The sequence below is a fragment of the Lytechinus pictus genome, chromosome 2, assembly GCF_037042905.1.
Source record: "Lytechinus pictus isolate F3 Inbred chromosome 2, Lp3.0, whole genome shotgun sequence".
Lineage (NCBI taxonomy): Eukaryota > Metazoa > Echinodermata > Echinoidea > Temnopleuroida > Toxopneustidae > Lytechinus > Lytechinus pictus.
Window position 1 is genome coordinate 17,651,679 of NC_087246.1, and position 21,144 is coordinate 17,672,822.

At 34.9% G+C, this 21,144-nt stretch overlaps 1 protein-coding gene across 1 annotated transcript in view; it reads right to left on the reverse strand.

Moving 5' to 3' along the window:
* Positions 1-94: 94 nt before the first annotated feature.
* The window catches only part of LOC129254666 (vacuolar protein sorting-associated protein 18 homolog), a 28,436-nt gene continuing 7,386 nt past the window's right edge, over positions 95-21,144 (reverse strand). Inside the window, exons 8-25 of the mRNA XM_054893170.2 lie at positions 20,604-20,719; positions 20,075-20,163; positions 19,329-19,427; positions 17,834-17,999; positions 16,991-17,051; positions 16,222-16,325; positions 15,193-15,318; positions 12,716-12,851; positions 12,405-12,554; positions 11,648-11,741; positions 10,778-11,010; positions 10,100-10,240; positions 8,844-8,975; positions 8,160-8,369; positions 6,966-7,087; positions 5,473-5,590; positions 4,194-4,396; positions 95-3,053 (exon numbers count right to left, since the gene is read on the reverse strand). Coding sequence (XP_054749145.2) covers positions 2,990-3,053; positions 4,194-4,396; positions 5,473-5,590; positions 6,966-7,087; positions 8,160-8,369; positions 8,844-8,975; positions 10,100-10,240; positions 10,778-11,010; positions 11,648-11,741; positions 12,405-12,554; positions 12,716-12,851; positions 15,193-15,318; positions 16,222-16,325; positions 16,991-17,051; positions 17,834-17,999; positions 19,329-19,427; positions 20,075-20,163; positions 20,604-20,719 — 2,364 coding nt within the window. The 3' untranslated portion in view covers positions 95-2,989. The remainder of the gene's footprint in view (positions 3,054-4,193; positions 4,397-5,472; positions 5,591-6,965; positions 7,088-8,159; positions 8,370-8,843; positions 8,976-10,099; positions 10,241-10,777; positions 11,011-11,647; positions 11,742-12,404; positions 12,555-12,715; positions 12,852-15,192; positions 15,319-16,221; positions 16,326-16,990; positions 17,052-17,833; positions 18,000-19,328; positions 19,428-20,074; positions 20,164-20,603; positions 20,720-21,144) is intronic.

Below are 21,144 nucleotides of genomic sequence, written 5' to 3' on the forward strand. Positions count from 1 at the left end.
ATATCTATTACATTTATATCTATGACATATATAATAATCACTGATAAATTGACATATCATAAATGGCAAGAAAATATATACAATCTCCCAACACTTTCATGATACAGGAAATATATTTGAAAAAAAATAATAATGCACTTATAAAAATTCATATACATAATCTTATCAATATACATAGTAGTTGTATTCTACAAAGTCAATTGTACAATGTAATATTTGGGATAGAATAATTCAACACAGGGTTGTTTGAAGCATTAGGCTTACAGGACAGTGAAGAGTTTCATATTTGGCTACACTTATTTGGAGATGTCAAGGAGATAGTGTTCAAAAGTTTTCCTGTCGTAACTTATTGTTGGTGATGGTGTCAACATATTGCAATAAAGAGTTACAAACAAGCCCCCAAAATCTGACATCTTTTTAAATTCAATTCGATACATCTCTTTTAAATTCAATTCGATGTATATTTCATTGAATATAATGTTGATCTCATTCAAATGTAATGGTATGGCATCAGATTGATTTTAAAGGGGGATAAGAAAACAAAAAATTTTGAAAGAAATTGGGCCATGAATAATGATGTTATAGCTGCTTCAAAAATTAGATCACTAATGCTATGTAAATCGCAAAATTGCAAAATTATTGAATACTAATCGCTAGAGGGTATTCATTCAACTTCAACAGAGACAGTGGGATCGACATCCCCAATTTCTGGATGCGAACCATCCGACAGCACAATACCCCCTTACCTGGCAGTGAACGCCGACCCGACCGAGCGAGGGACCGCTCAGCTAGTCAACCCCCACCCACGGGAAACTAGCGAGCCCGCCAATTTTGTCTTATTTGCATATTGCCGACTCGCGGCGTATTTGCATATACGCCCAACCAATCACATAACGGATCAGTGCCCACCTATTGTTCCTGCGTTCGTGCGTACGGTCCTGGGGATTGGTATAAATTGACTACCGTATCAGATAATTTTCGTCACTTGATAAAGAGTTGCAGCGGCACTCGAAAGCTCGTGAACTTGTAAGCTAGTGAACACTTTTTGCGAGAGTGATCACGAATTTCCTAGAAAGCTAGTGAACACTTTTTGCGAGAGTGATCACGAATTTCCTTGTTGACCATAGTAGATTGCGAGACAAATGCATACCCTCTAGCGATTATTTCATTCCGCAATAATGAACCTATTTAGTATTATTGAATACTAATAGGCAAGAACGAATCTCCCATTCATGATATATGAATTATAACAAAATTGTTTTCTGCAAACAACTTTTTCCCCAGGGTTAGCAATAAAAATATAGCATAGATAGCACTTCCATTATGCCCTCTCAAAAAAAAAAGACGTAACTGAGAATAAGTTTTGAAAAGATTACAGTTTGGTAAATTTTTGGTATTTGACTAAAATAGAGAAGCTCTCCTGACTAGTTCTTACCATGCATCACAATGATGTAATCTTTGCAGCCAATTTGAAATCCCCACAGGCGTAGTGACTAAACTTTTTAAGTTTGTTTAAACTCTTTGAAATGTATAATTTCTTATCCTTTGTCAGATTTTTTCAAGAATTTCTCCAATCTACTTGATTTGAAATCATGGAAAATAGAATTAAACACTAAATCTCATGTTCCATGAATGTGTACCATTTAATTCAGGGATGACAATACTGACTGTAAAATGCTTCTTTTCCTTTTTTTTCTATCATTTCATGATTAAAAAAATGCAAATGTCTTTTATGGAGATTTCAGCTCATTTTCAATCACATTAAAACATCAAACACAGATTTAATTTCAAATAATGATCCATGCTATCATCTTCTATTCCATTCATTATTTTGAAGTCATTTTCATTTCAGAACCCTGTAACACAAACCATATAACCCCTATTCCACAGACAGCAAGACCTCTGAAAGACGGCTCTAAGACCATGAAACTTGCTTGATCTTTCAAGGGTCCTTCAATGAACTTTCAAACATCTTTCACGATTCCTGATTGATCTTTCAGTGGTCTTTGTGGTCTCCATGACCTCCAAAACTTCTTGAAATTGTTCAGAACAGTCTTTCAGGAAAATGGTCTTTCAGCAGTCTTGCAATGAACTCTTGATGAACTTTATAGTCTTTCCATGATCTTTTGACAGTCTCTCAAGATTTTTGCAGAGATCACTGAAAGACTCTTGAGAGATCCTTGAAAAAGTCCATGGAAAGAATTCTGAAAGATCACTTGTTGCATAAAAGATCTCTGAATGACAATTGAAAAATCTCTATAGGACTGGTCAAGTAAGAAGTGTAAGCCAGTCTTTTGGATTTCTTTGAGAGGTCTATTGGAGCCATTCCACAGAGATGACAAATTACAGTGATCTTGGAGACTGCTGTAAGACCTTGCCAATTTTTATTTTTCAAAGGTCCATCAAAGGTCTCCCTTCTGCGGAATGGGGGCCTAAGTGATTGATCTTAGTGCTGATTTTAATGCCTGATTACATTGATCATTATCAGCAATCAAGCACACAAATCAACTTTATAATCAATAGCTAAACTTTGTGCTACAGGCCCTGGTTGACAGAGAAGTCAAATATCCATTACACCAACTCACCAACAAAAGATCTTCATTTTGTAAGCAGCAGAAATTTCAAAAGACAGTAGTGAATGTATGAGAAATACTGGAAAATAAATACATATAAAATAAAGATATATAATCTAACTCCATCAGTCACTTCTCAAGAATGATATTATATAAATGTATTTTTGTTTTGATCTTACAAAAAAAAGAAATCACAAATCTAGATGGAATAAAATAGAATTCCTTATTTTGTAATATTCAAGGATGTTTTTAATAAATCCAGCTGGAAAGATATTACATGCATGAAGAAATGCAAATAAAAAAAAGGATGCGTAATAAAAGCTGTTTTGACATGTAGGATATGTGCAAGTCAAACAAACAATCTGGTAATGTAACAGCATATTTGAAGAGATTTGTTTATTAGTTTCCATGGTGATTCATTCCCAGCTCTTGATGACGGCTTCGTATTCATCATGGTCTATGAACGGCTTATCAATAGACCTGTAGAGAAAAGGAAAAAGAATAACGTATGTTTCATCAAAATGCCTTCAATATCAGATGGTGATACAGATAATGATATTATGAACAAAGGTGTAGATGAACTATGTGCCCCCTTTTCATAGATGCGGTGAATCAGGTATAATATTGTGGTGTGTGTGAGTGTTAAAATTCAATTCCATTCTTTATTTCATTTCCATTCAATCATAAAATTAAAAGTAATATAAATCAGATACCAATACAGATGTGTAACAGATACAATCTTTACATCTGGAACAAACATTTAACCTCACTATCTAAAAGATGTGATGAGGGCTCGAACAATTTATAACGTCCTCAATGAAGCTTAGATTACAGTCACACACCATAAAGCCCAGTTATTGTTTTATTTATATACAGCCCAGCCTGAATAAAATCCGAACATGGCAGTATTTACGGGTAAATTTCAACACGTCATATACTCAGTGGTTATATGTTATTTAGGTTTATGAATAGGACTATTATGACTGAACCCTTGGATTAAAATAGCCTGTGAGGAAACTTTTTTTTTTCTTCAGAATAACACCAATAAAAGTTTTGGACATTTCAATGCCCCAAAAAACACTTATGCTATAGAGATCCTTCCATTGACTGTGTGACCAAGATGTCACAAATAATCAACTCAATCCTTTGGGGGAAAAAAATTGAATGATTTATCTCATTCTAATGATAGTACAAACTTTTCATTCATGATTTATTTTGTGAAACCTGTTGGTCCTTCCATAAAAAGAACACACTATAATTTACTTGATTAGTCTGTTTTATACAGTTCAAATACTTTAAGGCCTGGTCCCAATGGCTGACGGACACAAAACGTATTCATAACGGATACAGCAGACAGGCAAAATTTTTGGGTGGCTTCATCCATTTTCATCCGCTCCAGACAATGGACAAAATGGGCAAACAATGAAATCACAGTGGACGGATGCCCGATGGATATAGAGCGTATTAAACATGTATGCAAAGAGTACACAACGGATACATAACGTTTTCCAACGGATGGCAAGATTCTTTTCCGTTTTACATCCTCTCTGCATCCGTAAGTGCAGTGGGACCAAGCCTTTAAAAGGTTTCTTTTTCCTTGAATTCCATGAATTATCTAACCTGATCATGATCTCTCCACAGTATACACACTCTGCAGCTACGATATCATCAAGTTCATTCCGTAACCTGTCTATCTCCTCCCTCTTGGTGGCGCCCTCCGTAGATGCCGCTGAACTCTGAGGGCGCTGTCCGTGTAGGGTGGTGAGCTGTGATTGGATCTCACTGATGCGTATTCTCTTGGATGGTGTCAGATGAGGTTGGACCTGTAAGACAGTAATATAATTTGTTTTCACATCTATTTAAGTTAACAAATTAATTAATCATAATATCCAAATATCTCAAGTTATTAGTAGCATATTGAGCTTGACAAGAGAGGAAGCGCCCCCAGCATCACTCTCTAGGGTGGGCAATAATCAGGGGAGTGTTTCATCAACATTTTGATCCGACAAGTTGTCAGATCTGACATCTTTCTCTGATGTTGATTGGCTGAGAGGTACTGTTACTATGGTAACTGTCGGATAAAATGGGACTTGTCGGATAAAACGTCCGACAAGTCCTTTCATGAAACGCCCCCCCTGGAGAAGTAAAAAATATGAAAAACATAAAAACAATCAAGAGGGATGGAGTCTAGGCCGGTAGCTGCGGGAGAAAAGCTTCTATAGACTTAGGCCGAGGCCAAGGCTGGCGAAACATGCTCATCAAATTGTACTCACCAAATTGCCTATTTTGAAATATACATAAAAGTTATCAGTGATCTAATTTTCAAACAGCTATATCTTTCTTATTTCTTGTCCAATATCTTATAAACTTTCACCACTCTGACTTCCTTATTTTTTGTTTCATTGAAATCATTTCATTATTAAGATAAGAATTCCCAATAAGACATTTCAAAAAGCGAGTCAGTCTACTCAATATGATTGCTTGCATATGGGCAATTTCACATAACAGACATGGCATGTCAAATTTCAAAGTTTTACAGCATCACATGTGAAGATTTCAAGTCTTGCTGAGTTTATCAGACACACTTGAAATTCACTTACACAATTAAGTTTACAAACCTTTCTTGAATGCAATATAAATGACATTTGAATGACATGTTTATTATGCTCACAACAATTGCATTTTCTCTACAACTATTCAATAAATGTATTGTACAATTCATTGTGTATGATAAACTCAGATATTTTTATTTGAATATTGACAATTTTTAAAGTGTGATACTTCAAAACTGTCCAAAATGTCACGTAGGTTAATATCTGTCGACGAAGTACCCCCCCCCCCCAAGAAAAACTCCACTGCAATATAAGGAATATATTGGATATACATGTATGGTACATACCTCTGTGATAAGACAGTCTGAATGGAACATATGCTCACAAGGGAAGAGATAAAACGATCTGGTTAGGAGGGGGTAGGTACAGGAGGCACACTTTTGCTGACCGCTCACAATACCATACCTATGAAACATAACAAATGATAGAAGAGGATGTAACATGGCACAAAGCTTAAAGGAGAATGAAACCCTTGAAACCAGCTGAATCCATATCAAAGAGAAAAATCAAAGAAACATATTGTTGAAAGTTTGAGGAAGATTGAATGAATAATAAGAAAGTTATGAGCATTTGAATATTGAGATCACTAATGCCATGTAGATCCTCCCATTGGCAATGCGACCAAGATCTGTGATGTCACACACGTACAACTCCCTCATTAATTTAGTACTTATTTCACCTATATTCTCACTTTTATAGAGTCTATCACAAGGTGAGGTGTTCTCTTTATGAGAGGACAAGTACAGAGGTTTCACAACATTATATCATTGATGAATCGTTTGTCATATGATTAGAATGAGCAAAAAGAGATGTTTTGGGGTATATTTTCAGTGTCCAAAAGGGGAGAGTTGTTCATCTATGACATCATAGATCTTGGTCGCATTGCCAATGGGAGGATCTCCATAGCATTAGTGATCTCGACATTCAAATGCTCATAACTCTTCTATTGCTAGTCCTATTTTACTCAAACTTTTGTTGATCTTATTCGTTGATTTTTATGCTTTCACAAAAGCTAACTTGCTCCAAGAGTTTCATTCTCCTTTAAAAGTTGATCATCGGGCTGATTCCTATTCTCCATTACAATGCATTGTACCATTGCAATGAAATGATCACAAGAACTCCATTTATCATCATCGGTGCATTATTAAAGGCACATAGTATCCAAGTGTTTTTTCAACAATTTCATTGTGACAGTTTGATTAGTCTCACAACCAGAGGAAGGGAAGATGCTGCCGAAAGGCTGTTTGCCTCACTATATCTCATTGGCTCAACAAATTTGAAGGATAGAATAATGTTATATCATAGATCCTAATAACTCAAGAGCAAATTAGTAATCCAATAGGTTAAAATTCATAATTCTGATATAAACTTAGTAATTTATTCTATGGTATTATGAATTTCCTGAAAAAACCATGTGTAGCATTCCTGTAAATTAATATAAGTGATGTACATAATAAACAGATAAAGAAATGTATTTGGACATGTGTCCCTTTCTTCATGTAAAAACATATGTAGAGATGGGCCCAGATGTTATATGCACATTACTTGCCAAATTGTATCATGTGTATGTTTCTGTGATGGTGTATTTAATACATGCATGCCTATTCACAGTCATATTTATAATTATAGAGTATGCATTCCGTAATTTTGTAAAGTTGTCTGAAGAATTGTAATAATGGATTTTTCACAATGGATGGCCAGCTCTGTGAGGATCTTTGTCTCACTCCATCTCAGATGCTCTACATAATTTAAATGGTAGAATAATTGTGTTAATACTCACTTGTTCCTTGTCTCTTGGATGTCAGCTCTCAATGCCTTTGCACTCTCTGATGCATCCTCCATATCAGCTTTCAATGCTTCTATATGCTGATTGTAATCAGCCAGAGAACTACAGATGGCATCCTGAGCAAGAAATAAAACAAGAAATATTAAAGAATAATGAAAGCCTGTGGTAAAATCAATTTAATAAATTCAATAAATTTCCCTAAAAATACTACAATTTTTGTCATTTTGTTGGCATCCCTGGTTTAAATGTTGGGATTTACACATGGTATTAAAATAGGATACAGCATACAGAACAACACACTGAATGTTAAATATCAACAATAATGATATAGAGACCTAATGACAAGGCCCTCAACTGCATCTAATCAAAAGATATATTCCAATCCTCCTTAAACTGAAATACTTCATATATTGGAGGAAAATATCTTAAAAACACGAAAAAAGAATGCAATCGAATATCATGTTAACTAACCCTTTATTTTTTGTTTTTAGAAATAGAAATGATTATCTTTATCGCAAATGAGTTGTTGGTGGGTCTTATTAAACTATAAAGTTTTGTCACTGCTTGATCAAACAATTATGATATTATCAAATTTCTTATTCTTACAAAGCATCTTGGTTTTTATCCACATGGCGTACTAGCAGACAAATCTATCAATTTTGTCTACTATCCATTTAGTAGTCCAACTATCACTTGGTTTAACTTTCATTTAGTCAAAATGGTCTTATGCCAAAATGGTCTAATTTCTACTTTGACTAATAATTAATTTTCCACTTTGTCAAATGAAAATTACGGTCATTAACAGTTCATTTAACCATATACTAGATGGTGTTAGACCAAGTGGATATGAGATGAAATGGGTATAGCCCCACTGGAAAATTAGACAAAATGGTGAATTAGACCAAGTGGCTTTGGCAAATGGTTGTGAGGCAAACTAGGATTAGGCTATATGGGATGAGACCAAAGGGAAAGTAATCATAACGGGAGCAGACCAAGAGGTAATTTACCATTAATTTTATTATTTGTTTGGAGTCACCTGTGCCTGAGAAGCGAAAAGCAAATTGAATCACTATGACCTGCAGTTATCTCCTTCCGATATAACTGATTGGATGGGTGGTTGCAGGTGCAGGTGGACCACTATATTAATACTAATATGCATTTCATTTCATTTCCCTAATACTAATATACCTTGAAATGGTCGATGGTTACAAAGTCTGGGAAGAAGGGTAGGATATCCTCAATCTTCAGCAGAGGACATTCATGAAGCACAGCCATGGCTTTCTTGATATCATTCTTCTCAGAGACGACGTGTTTGGCAATGCGCAGCCACAGTTTGCGTCTCAGAGCTTCATCGTCTTCAGGCTTCTCAGCGCTTTGTTTAGCCAAGTCTACATCAACCTAAGGAGAATAGCAATAATAATTTTTAACTATTATTCTAAATTTGCATTTCATTACAAGACATGTCAAAAGCTCAATTACTGGTTCATGGATGAGAGTATAAAAAAAATTGTGTGATTCATATCGAAGAAAATATTCCATAGGGAACCATTTACATACTGCATTCTACTTTCATGATTGCTCCAGAAAATGTTCAATAATTTCATTTTATTCCAAATCCAAATTCGTTCGTTTAATTTCCATCACTTTGCTATTTTCATCCATCCATTCACTTACTCACACTCATTCATCCTGCCATTCAAGAGTCTTCTTAAAACTAATTATTTATTGAAACCTGGCATGCCCTAGACTTCAAGCATGTCCCCCCATTTTTTTTCTCTTGTAAAAGGCAATCTGCCGAAACAAGCATTTCTTTCAAGACATTATCATTACAGTGGCATCCAAGTAATCCCTTTTTAGTGATTTGTAATTTACCTGCAATGCTAAATCTACAGCTTCCTCATAGAGACCCATTGTAGTGTAAATGTGAACACAGGCCTTGAAATGCTTACGTTCAGCACACAGCCTCAATGCATACTTCACGTCATAGTTCACATTATCAGCAATCTAAAACAAAAGAACGATGCAAAATTATCACAATATAATATTCAATTTTTCTTTATAGTACATATTCAGGCAAATAAAAAAAAAAAAAAAATCATATCATAATCTATATCACATCCACTCAAATTTTTTTTACCATGCCACTTTTTTTTACATCCTTGCCCTGTCCATCTGATTTTTCTGCTTACATTTCAATCACTGTTTGAAGGACTGTGAAACGCTATAGTGATCCTCATCCTAGGATGTAGCTAAATTGGGCTCTGAATTCTAGAGGCTTAAATTAACCTATCCTACTCCACATGTGAAATAAGGGTGAGTAATATTTCAAAATAAATAACATTAATGAAAAGAACTGGCATTTATGAAGTAGGTAAGGGATGCTAAAGCTACTCCGGTCCTAAAGCCACACACCACTCATTGTGTATCTTTTCAATGGGAAATGTGTACTCTGTCACTGCAGACGAGCAATTCCTAATTCATATCTTCTACAGAGGTTGCAATAAATCGAAAAAAATTAAGAGAAAACTCAGAACTTTTTGCAGTTTTGAAGTTAAATTCACTTCAATTTTGTATCTTCCTACAATTATATGAACATGCTTCAGAGATTAAGGCACAGGAAACACGATCCCTTTTCATGATAAAAACAAAAGCACAGCTTTAGGATCCCTTCCAAACTCGGCGGTGAAATCAATATGATGTTGAAAACGAAACGTCAGTGAGAAAATTCGCTATGCCCCGATGTCAATGATGGAACATTAACTCTAAAAGTGCAGCTCATGATCTAGTACCAGGTCCTTCGGAGGGGACCTAAAGCCGTCGGTCCTCTGGTTGCTTGCTTACAAGCATTCATGCTTTCTTAGCAATCAGGTAAAAAAATCACCACCAATCAATCAATCAATCAAATTGGTCCAGATTGGGGATGGTTCAATGAGGACTAGATTTACCGAGACCTATTATTTCAAATGTATCTAGAGGGATTCATTCATCCTTGGTTAGACTGGCAATTCTTACTATTTTTCTGCAAAATTACTAATTGCCAGTCCAGCAACCATGGAAGAATAATTCCCTCAATACATTCTCAAAGACTGGTCTATTTGTATATTATCATTACATGAAGAATTGCATACCTCTCCTTGAGCAGCCAAGTAACCCATCAGGTTTGATGGTTGATGTTGACAGTAGAGAGACAAGAGATAGTTGTGAATGGCTTGTTCTTTGTTTCCAAGCTTCTTGATACAGAACTCAAGATAACGGATAGCCTCCAGGACCTTTCAAAGTTTAGAGATAGAGAAAGCGAGAGAGAAAAAAATAAAGTAATTGTCAACTTAGGCATGGCAGTATGATTTTTTTACATGGGATGAAGCACTTTTAACCTTGGACTGTCATCATAATTATCATCATCATCATTACATATCACAATAATGGCTTAAAGTACCATTATTATCATCATGCACATCATCGTCACGACCATACACAATGTCAACATCTACATCTTCATAAAACGTAGACATAATCGTAATTGTTTTATTTTTCTCCAGTATGCCATCCTCCTTCATCATCATTACATTTTCAATTTCATCCTCCTCCTCCTGATCACCAGCCCCACCACTACCATCACCACATCAACGTCATCATCTTTCATATCCCCTTATTGATGAATTATCTTTTCTTCCATAATCTTTATATTATCCTAAGTCTCACTATCCTCTGAATACCAGAAAATGTACATTACATACCCATCCTCATATCCATCTCATCACCATGGCAACAGAACACAGCAAACACCATACCTATCCATTCCTTACCTGCTTCTCTGATGGTCCACTGTCGCACTGTACCAAGGATGGGATGAGTTTCTTTGCTTCCAATGCCTTCCCTTGCTCAAGCCATGCCGAAACCAGGTCATTTGGGATGTGTTGCATCAGGACCGGTGAGAACTTGTAGAAGAGAGCTGCACTGTTGGTCGGTTTCCTCAGGACTCCAAGCACCGCAGTATAGTCCTCGTTCTGAATGTGATGCCGGATCACTCTCTCGTAATCTATCCATGTAATCAAATATTCAAATATCAATATCACTGCTGGTTTAAGTTTAAGTACCTCAAAGCTTTCAGGAATATCTATTTTTTTTTAAGCTATCAACTACCAGGACTCACAAATACAAAATAGCATAGTATAAGTCATATTTTTGATGGTTTTGCTCTATGTAAGTTTTCACATCGACTTTCCTGATCACCCATGGATTTGTCCATAATGGAACATTAGATAGGAAAAGATACTTCCTTGATACCCACTCAAGGATGTGTTCATATTTGGGTTCTAAAGTTGGATAAAATCATGGCATACACTAACCACTTCCACCTCTACCCCCATTCCCTACCCCCTCTCCTTCAGAATAAAAAAACAGGAAAAATAAATAAGCCAGATGATGAATGGAGTACAATGAGTAAAGCATTTATAAAAACCACCTTGGGAGAGAAGAAATGTGGGCATAATCAGCAGGTGGGGATGAAAAAAATGAAAAATTAAGAACTACAAGTGACAAATGAAAACAACTACATTAACACCTGTATATTAAGACCATTAAGGGAGTTGAAGTATGTGGTCTTTATAAGCAGATGGTCGGGGGGGTAAGTACTCAAAGGAAACTAAATATGTGATCAGTTTGACTATATTTACCTTGCATGAGCATTGCAAAGTAGACCATATTCTCTACATCACCATGACTAGCAATCAGATCATACACTGTGTTTACATTGCTGCTCAGACAATCCTGTCAAAATAAAATAATAGTAAAATACACACTAATAGTTTCCAAGTGAGCTACTACTGATTGAAAAGTTACAGTCAAAGGGAAAATTAGTGCTGCAGGGGCGACATCTTTTTTTACATTTTTTTTTTTACAAATAACAGTTGTAAGAAATGGTCTTCTAAGTAGGTAAAACACAAAAGAAGAAGGAATATGCCCTTGAAATCAGAAACCAGAGAAAGATAAATTTATAGCAAGAATTGTTAAAAGCCCTATTTTTTAAAGCAAAAATATAGTAATACATGTATATTCTATGAGTTCATGAATTGCTCCTCTCCCTATCCAAGAGAAGAATGGTGAGTCCAGTGGAGACTGGGTAATCAATTTGATTATGATAAAGATTATAATAAAGATGATGGTGATGATTATGATGATGGTGATGATAATCATGGTGATAATGATATTCATGATGATGATGATGGTGATGATGACGATGTTGATGATGGTGACAATGATGATGATGATGATGACAATGATGGTGAAGATGATGTTGATGATGACGATGACAATGGTGATGATGATAATGATGATGATAATCATGGTGATAATGATATTCATCATGATGATGGTGATGATGATGATGATATTTGACCAATCACTACCATTGAATAATTCAAAAGTTCTTACCTTGACCCTGGTGGTAGCCAGGAATTTCTGGAATTCAACTTGTTGTTCTTTGAACCTTGTTTGCTGATCAGCTTTACCTCGTGCTGCTCCTAACTGATTGAGATTGAGTTCTATCAGCCACATTACTAACATTGTCAACTGGGTCTTATCCTAAAGAAAATAAGATAAGAATGGATATCTTTTGATATGGCATTACCTTACACATAATATAGAGCCACAAAGATTGGATAAGAAAACCCTGAGAAAAGCTGAGAAATATGTTTATGTGTAATTAGTTTAGTATTAAAGAAATCAGCTAACTCCAAACATACCTCAGTCTTGAGTGCTCCAAGCTTCTTCATAAGGAAGACTTTGAGAGCATCAGTCTGCTTTGCTTCAATGAACTTCAGAGATATCTCTTCAAAGGACTTCTCAGTCATGGCATAATACATGGCACTTTTCTCATACCTATGGAATCAAAATGAAAACATGCCATTCATATTACAAGCATTTAAATGAGAAATAGCACTGAAAGTGATTAATACCTCCATCCAATGAGTACACGGGTGGAAATCAGGACATAATTGAGGGAAATTCCATCAAATAATCAACCACTTGTATATATGACCCTCATTTTTCAACATTCTTACTTCACTTCAAGAGCTGCTTAAGTCATGATCATTTGGTGAGTGCATTACCAATTTTGACACGAGCTTGAAATCAGATACAAATACATGTAATTTCAAGGAAGGTACCACAATACAGGGTCAGAATTGCTGAGTGAAATCATTTCAAAACACTGTAATACAATGTACATTGATACTTTTATACATTTATTTATGTATTAATGAATTTGTTTGTTTTATCAATTTTTATTTCCTTCCCTTTCTGACTGGCATAGCCAAGTAAATAGGTCTACCTGGCACAACAAAATGTACATCTTCATCCATCTTCACCTACAGTATGCATATTCCTAGATTTCATGAGCATTGTTTAAAAATAAGTATACAGATTAATCTGCCCCAATTTATTTTCAAATTATGATGTTAAATAATGGCTAAACCAGTGCTTCTCAACCTTATTTTACTCAAGGACCTCTTTGACTCTCAGATTTTTTTCGAGGCCCACCTACCAAACTCTTAAAAAAAAAAAGGATACAACTACTTGTCTCAACTCAAAGATTGTCTCGACAATATTATAAAGAGCACATTAGTGCGTAACTTTATGATCTTCTGCCACATTGGCGTAATGAGCTAAGAAATTGAGGGGGCTTGATTTGGCGTATTGCGTACAATAGATAAAATGTTGCGAGCGATCATGGCGAGCAAGCAAAAATTGTGACATTTTCATTACAAAAATCCAAGTTTGTGATAGATTTTGACACAATATTAAAAAAATAATATCATACCCTTTTCTTTTCTTTTCTCTTTTTTTTTCTTGGTCATGAAATATCTGGGGCCAAGAGCCCCCCCCCCCCCCATCTGTACGCAAGTGTTCTGCTGTGAATTAAACCGTCAGAGCTTAAATCTCGAAATACTCTTGGCTTTCCTGCACTCTTCTTATGTTTTATGTTTAGGTGTCTCTGAAGCTCTGACGGTTTAAGCGCCTTATTTGACAATAACTTCAACACATTCTACACACATTGCTTTTGGTTTTGCATCACTGCCAGTCATAATGAATTTGAATATAATGTATTCAGGGTAATATTTTCTTACAGTTACCTTCTGAGACTTTTCAACTGTAGATTTGTTTCCTCCCTCACCCTTTCGCTTTAAAACACGGTCCATTTTGATGAAAGTATGTTTCGTGAAATTTGAACATAAAGCTCTTACGCACATTTGAAGCAATCAGTTTGAGAAATAAATGCATTTGCAAAGGTCTGGTGAATTGGCGATAATTAACTACATACACAATATGCATGCAAATGAGGCCCGAGGTTCACATCAAAGTTAGATAGAAACCATCATACAATGTGTATGTATATCACAACATGCTACCTAAAGGCGTGCCTTTAGCTTTGTTTGACCCACGGAGACCGATCAAACATACCATTTTCGGACATTAAATAGAACATGTTAAAGGTCAAGTCCACCCCAGAAAAATATTGATTTGAATAAATAGAGAAAAATCAAACTAGCACAATGCTGAAAATTTCATCAAAATCAGATGTAAAATAAGAAAGTTATGACATTTTAAAGTTTAGCTTATTTTTTACAAAACAGTTATATGCACAACTCAGTGACATGCAAATGAGACAGTCGATGATGTCCCTCACTCACTACTTCTTTTTTTTTTTTTTTTAATTATACAATATTTTATTTTTACAGATTTGACAATATTCCACATGTTAAGGGAGGAATTAATCTTTTTTTCACTTGACAATGAGGAGGAAATAAGAATATTTCATAGATCATATGATAAAATACAAAAGAAATAGTGAGTGGATGACATCATCAGTCTCCTCATTTGTATATCGACCAGGATGTGCATATAACTGTTTTGTGAAATGAAGCGAAATTTTTCTCTTTTTATTCAAATCAACTTTTGATTGGGATGGACTTGTCCTTTAATACCATAATTTTCCCCCTATTTATTTTCTTCTCTGGAGCTTCTCGCGGCCCACCTGAGAGAGCTTCGTGGCCCATCGATTGAGAAGAGCTGGGCTAAACGACACTTGGTGATTATATTTCAACATAGCGCATGTATTAACAAAATATGGTGCTCAAAACAAGTACATCTGATTAGGCTTATCAATAGTCAAGAAATAATCAATCGTAACCATAGAAAACAGCACTAAATGCTTGCTTACTTTTGAATGTCAAAGAAGTGTTCAGCTTGTCTGCTCATGACTTGGTCTAGGTGTGCAGGGTTATCCTGGACAAACTCTTTAGCACGATCAAAGTCACCCTTATCCAGATATATCCTCCACACATCTCTGTAAAAAAAAATTAGACAGTAGATGGTGTTTCATAAAGCTGTTCAGAACTCAAAACCCTGTGACTTATTCTTGGTGACAAATTAGATTCTCAATCAATTTAATTCCTATCAGCTAAAGATGGCATCTTTTTTAAATCAAATTTCTGGTTGTTGACAAGATTCTGAATGTAAAGTTTACAATTTGTTAAAATTTGATTAAGGTAATTGGAATTTTACATTTCAATGGAAATGGAGAAAAAGAAATGGGGTGTCTCATACAGCAAAAGAAGAGGTCAAGAGTCGTACAAATTTACAAACCGGTTTATGCAGGGGTGTGAGTGGTCACAAATAAAAAGATCTGAAAAAAGCTGATGGGTGTTGAAAAAGTCTGAAATAGAAAGAGCTCCCATACTTTTTGTACAGAGGAAAGCCAAAAATAAGCTGAAATTAAGCTGAAAATCAAAACAAAAAAAATCTGAAATCAGATAAACATCTTAACTCTCACACCCCTGTTTATGAAATACTCCAAGGTGTTTCATAAACTGGTTTGTATATTTGTGACTGGAAAATCAATCATCTAATATGCTTTATTTGATGTGTTAACAAAGTATGATAAAAAAAAACCTGAATTCAATAATGGCAAAGACTATTGTTTGTGCAAAAAAAAATGTAACTAGTATCACTGCAAACGTTTTGCTGTAACTTTTTCAAAATGAAAGCCTAAAACATATGCCTCATATTCCAATAACTGTGTTCACAAAACGATGCTTATCTTTGTCATGCTACGTCTGAACAAAGCTTACTGCGCTTGGCTTTATTAGTGATTTTCAGCCTATTATGATTTCAAAGTCACTTTGATTTACAAACTTTCATTCATTTTTTTTGTTGTGTGCTCACAACTCATGTTTGGCTTTTATTATACCTCGCTTCTCTGACAATCTTATACATGAAGACTGATTGGTCTGTGTACAGCCATATTGCACCCTTGATTCTATCTCTGCATAGCCCCATGAGACGACCCGACCTCTGAAAGACAGAAACATTTTGAAAAATTATGAACAGATTTATAATAATTGCCGTAAACTACTGATGATACATTATGATGGGCTTAATTATTATTGAAATAGCATCACTGGGATTATCAGAAGTGTACTGTTAACACTTCTTTGGTGATTCGGTGATAAGTACTCCTTTTATTAATTAAAAAAAAATGTACAGCTTATGGCTTTTAATGAGAAAATTTAGAATTTAGAACAACATCATTTTAAGATTATGTACAGATTATGTCGTTTTTATTTCTTTGCTTCTCTTGAATAATACTTTTCTTGTTTAACGTTCAATACTTCCACATCGATTGACTATATTAAATACTTTTGTGACAGTACACAACATCAATTCAAAATAATTACATTGCCCCTAAACTATGAATGCTAATGAATAATATCTTGCATCAACTTATAGTATTCTTTCATATTGCCCATGATCCAAAATAAAAATTAATCTCCATTTTTACACACATATCACAATATAATAAATTTTATTCAAATATATCCTTTATCTTTTAATCAAAAATAAATTAAGTACAAGCATGAATCCCTTGTCCTGTCCTTAATCAAAAATAAATAAATCCTAGTTTAAAGAATCTATTTTCATAAATAATAATTTATATACATGTAATATACAATACGTACAGGCTGAGTGAAAATGTCTTCATCAATGAGTTGTTCATTCAAGACACACAGGATCTTTATTCTGTGAAAAACAATTGATAAATCAAATAAAATCAAGTTTCTTTCAAAATCATACAACCTTCAAGTATATTGTTGTAAGCATTTAACAGCACTTTCCTTGAAATAGAGTTGACAGAGTTGTAGCAATCCTTTAATGCTTTTCTCTCACACATGTTTTTAATACAATCTTGAATTTGTCATCAATAATAAAGATAATAAAGATTTTATGAAATTTGTGTATAAATCAAACAGGTGAGAATCTTGCCTGACATATATGGACCAATGTCCAAATCCAATACATATTTTTTATGATTGATTTATAACTGAACCTCAAATTTTCATTCTAAGTAAATCTATCCAACCCCATTCCCCTTCTAACAAAACAAATCTAGCCAGTTGACTGCAATACTGCAAAGTCTTGTATCAACAATTTGAGCAAAGGCAAATTTACAATTTAAAGGATAAAAAAGACCAAAAGGAAACAAGAATTACACATCATGATGTGGTGGTTCTGACTATTGCCTAGTAATCAGTGTTGTGATTTTGAATCCCACTTCAGCGAAGTGTCTTATGGCAAGGAACACTGCAACTTTTGATCCAGGAGTTAAACAGGTACATGGAATGATGTGAAGGCTAATTGAGTTTGAAAACTCCCCCTTGAATACTCCCAAGAGAGTGGGGGAGTGCATAGTGTGTAAACAAGCCAAATTCAAATGACTAGGTAAAAAAAAAATCTGTAAAGCATTTAGAGTTGCTGTTTAGAGTTATCAAGCACTGTATAAATGTGAAATATTATTGATTTACCTGTCTTGGAAGAGTAGTAGAACATGGAATTCAGTAAGGACCACTGAGATAGGTCTGACAAAGCTCTCTTGATCTCTCGTTGGGTATGGCAATAGATGACTGTCACAGGTAAGATTGTCTCTAGACTGGCTATTGAAGTCAAAACTACCAAAGTAAACTCCAGGACCTAGATATGATTAACAGAATAGAAGAAATGACGACGAAACAAACAGAGAAGAGGTTTGTTTGTTTCTTTATACTCTGGGAACAATAATAGATTGCAAACACAAGCAGGGTTAGGGTGATAAAAAAATTGTTTGCGGTAAGAGATGAAACAAAATGAGGGTCAGTTTGTACTTACTTATTCATTTTTTAGGTATGATATGAAAGTTTCTAGATCTACTTTTATAAGGAGATCAAGAGTAGGTCAGGGACAAGTGTTCCTTGCTTACCACACCATGCAATTTGCCAGATTTGATTAGCTTTATTTGTAAAATGAAAAGTAGATAAATGGATGAAAATTAGGGTCTGTGAGCAATTTTTTTATTTTTTTTTATTTGGGGAAGGGGGGGGGGGTTCTAATTTAAATAACATAATAAAATGATGTTGGCAGGCTTTATTAGGATTGGTATGGCAATGGCAAATAAATTGCTGGGGTTGTCTGCCTTAAGATATTATAAAGAGCATTCAAAACGTAAAATCTGTGGATTGACTAATGAAATCGGAACTACCATTACACACTCCTAGAATGTGTGTCATCAACATGTGTCGTCTGACAAGATGTTGGATCTGAAAACTTTCCTTAATTTTGATTGGCTGAGGTGCCTGGCTGTCACTATGGGAACTGTCTAAAACCAAGTCTTTTTTACAGATAAAACAAGTCCTTCCATGAAACACTCTCCATGAGATGAGGGTAGATGATTATTCCTCTGAGATTTTTTCATCTCTTGAGGGGTAGAGTAAAACACAGTGACATGACATTTGCTACGGTCTTTATTCGTCTATGATAGAGGGTTGGTGTTAGGGTTGCAACAGGGTTTTATGTTAGGTTAAGGATTAGGTTTAGGATAGGGTATAGTGTTGAAGGTTGAAATTGGTCATTCCATTAGAGTGTGGAATTGTCACCTGAGCAAATATCATGGAACCAGTTATACAAGACTATTATAGGTCAAAATGTCTCTGTACTACAGAAGTCAAAACTTTTGGTGTATATTTCAGAACATGGGGTGCTTTACAAAGATTCAAGTGACTTGAAGAAGTTGAAGTCATTAAAGTCCACTGGGCATATGGTATTCACCACAAACTAATCATTTATGACTATGAACTAACAATTTTTCCTTTAACATGATCTAATCAATGCAGTAAAGTGTTATGTAATTGGAAATGTAAGTGCAACTTTTAGTCTCATTTGACTCTGCGAAATGGGTATGTGGATAAAGGAAAAAAAAGAGGACAGACAAATAAAAAGAGGGAGAGAGAGACAAGAAGAGAGAAATATTGAACAATATTAAATTACCTGTCATCCAAGCAAACGTCTTGGGTAATCCTCGAGCCTTAGGGCAGTACTGCTCAAGCTTACTGTATCCAAAGTTGCCTGGTAACTCCAAGAAACTTGCTGTAGTTTACAAAAGAACACAAAAATTCTTTGATCATATATATTCATGTCAAAATTATCATTAATGTGTAAAATTTGCTAAAGAAAGTTAAATATTGTCACTTGTGAATGAAGTTTTATTGGTCAAGAGAACACTGAACATAAAATTTCAGGGACAACTGGTTGTAATTCAGGAAAAAAATCAATTGATAAGCATGGAACCTGATCAAACAAAGATCACAACTATGAAAATTTACATCCTATAGACATTTGGAAAATCAAAAGGAGAAATATAAAGTCATGGACAATTCAGAAATGAATAATATGATGTGATTGAGAAAATAATTCAAGAGCGTGTGGTTTTCATTTTACAAAGAGTTGTGATTGGTCTGATCAACCTCAACTATGGAAATGCATTAATGTCATAATTCTTCATACAGGAAATGAACACAATTTTCTGAGTATTCAGAGTATTCTTAATTGTTCAGGCACTGACACTCTCTTGATTGTATGTTGTATTTAGAATACAATTTGAATGGTCATATCCATCTTAAATTTTGGTATTGCTGACTTTCCACAGTTGCAATTGATCGGATCAATCACATCTGTTTGTAAGAATATAAATCAGTCAGATAATTAATAAGCATAATGATCAAGATCCAACTTACGTGTGATGTCCTCGTACTTCTGAAAGACATTTAAAAAGATGGGCGTATCTGCTTGAGCTGGAACGGTCCCAACGAACTGGTACAATCGTCTGCATGTGGAGTGATAAATGTGTAGCACTGACATGGTCATATAGAGCACAGTCAATTTTATTTTGGTTGCAAGACCATCTTGTTCATCATCATCATCCTCAACAAAGATAAGGGTTATCATCATCAACATCCTCATTTCTATCTTCAACAGAATCGTTATCATCAACATCATCCTTATCATCCTCGTTATCATTATCCCCATCACCCTCATCGTCGTCATCATCATCATCATCGTCGTCACCATTCACCACCACCACCACAACTATCATCATCATCACTATATCCTCCTCTTCCCGTTCCTCCTCTTGATCATCATTAATCATCATCACCATCCACTGCATCATCATTATCATTATGACTCTCAATGTCATCAAAAGAATAATTGTAAATTCTAATTTATTTTTGTGTTACAATCATAATCATAGTACATTAAAGTTACCCTGGTGTGGTTGCCATGACAAAGAATCTCGCCTTCTCTCCTGCTTTAGAAGATGGTATACGTTCTACTTCAATCGCTGTCACCGGGACGGTACCTTCTTTACCAAGACTAAACACCTGAAAATAAAACGTTTTTGGTATCAATTAATTTTCACAATTCAAATACCATGTAGCACTTACGTCCTATGACAAGACATTAGTCTGCCCTTAGTTCACTCGGGTGTTAAATGGATACCAAGTAAGAGGCAAATTATACTGTGTATAAGTTTTGCCAGTGCCATCGTCTATTAGCTTGGCAAATAAAGAAAATAATAATAATCAGTTCTTAGAGATGCATAATACCATAATATAGTCTCTATACATGTGTAAGAATTTTGTATAAGGCTAATACTTCTTACAAAGGTATATTTTAACACATATTTGAATCTGTTGAAATCTGATATTACAGTGACATAAAAAGTGAGTTCAATCAATCTTTATTCTCTGTGAAACACACCCTTTTAAGGCTAGAAAAACATTCACTACACAGGTCTGCTTAAGTT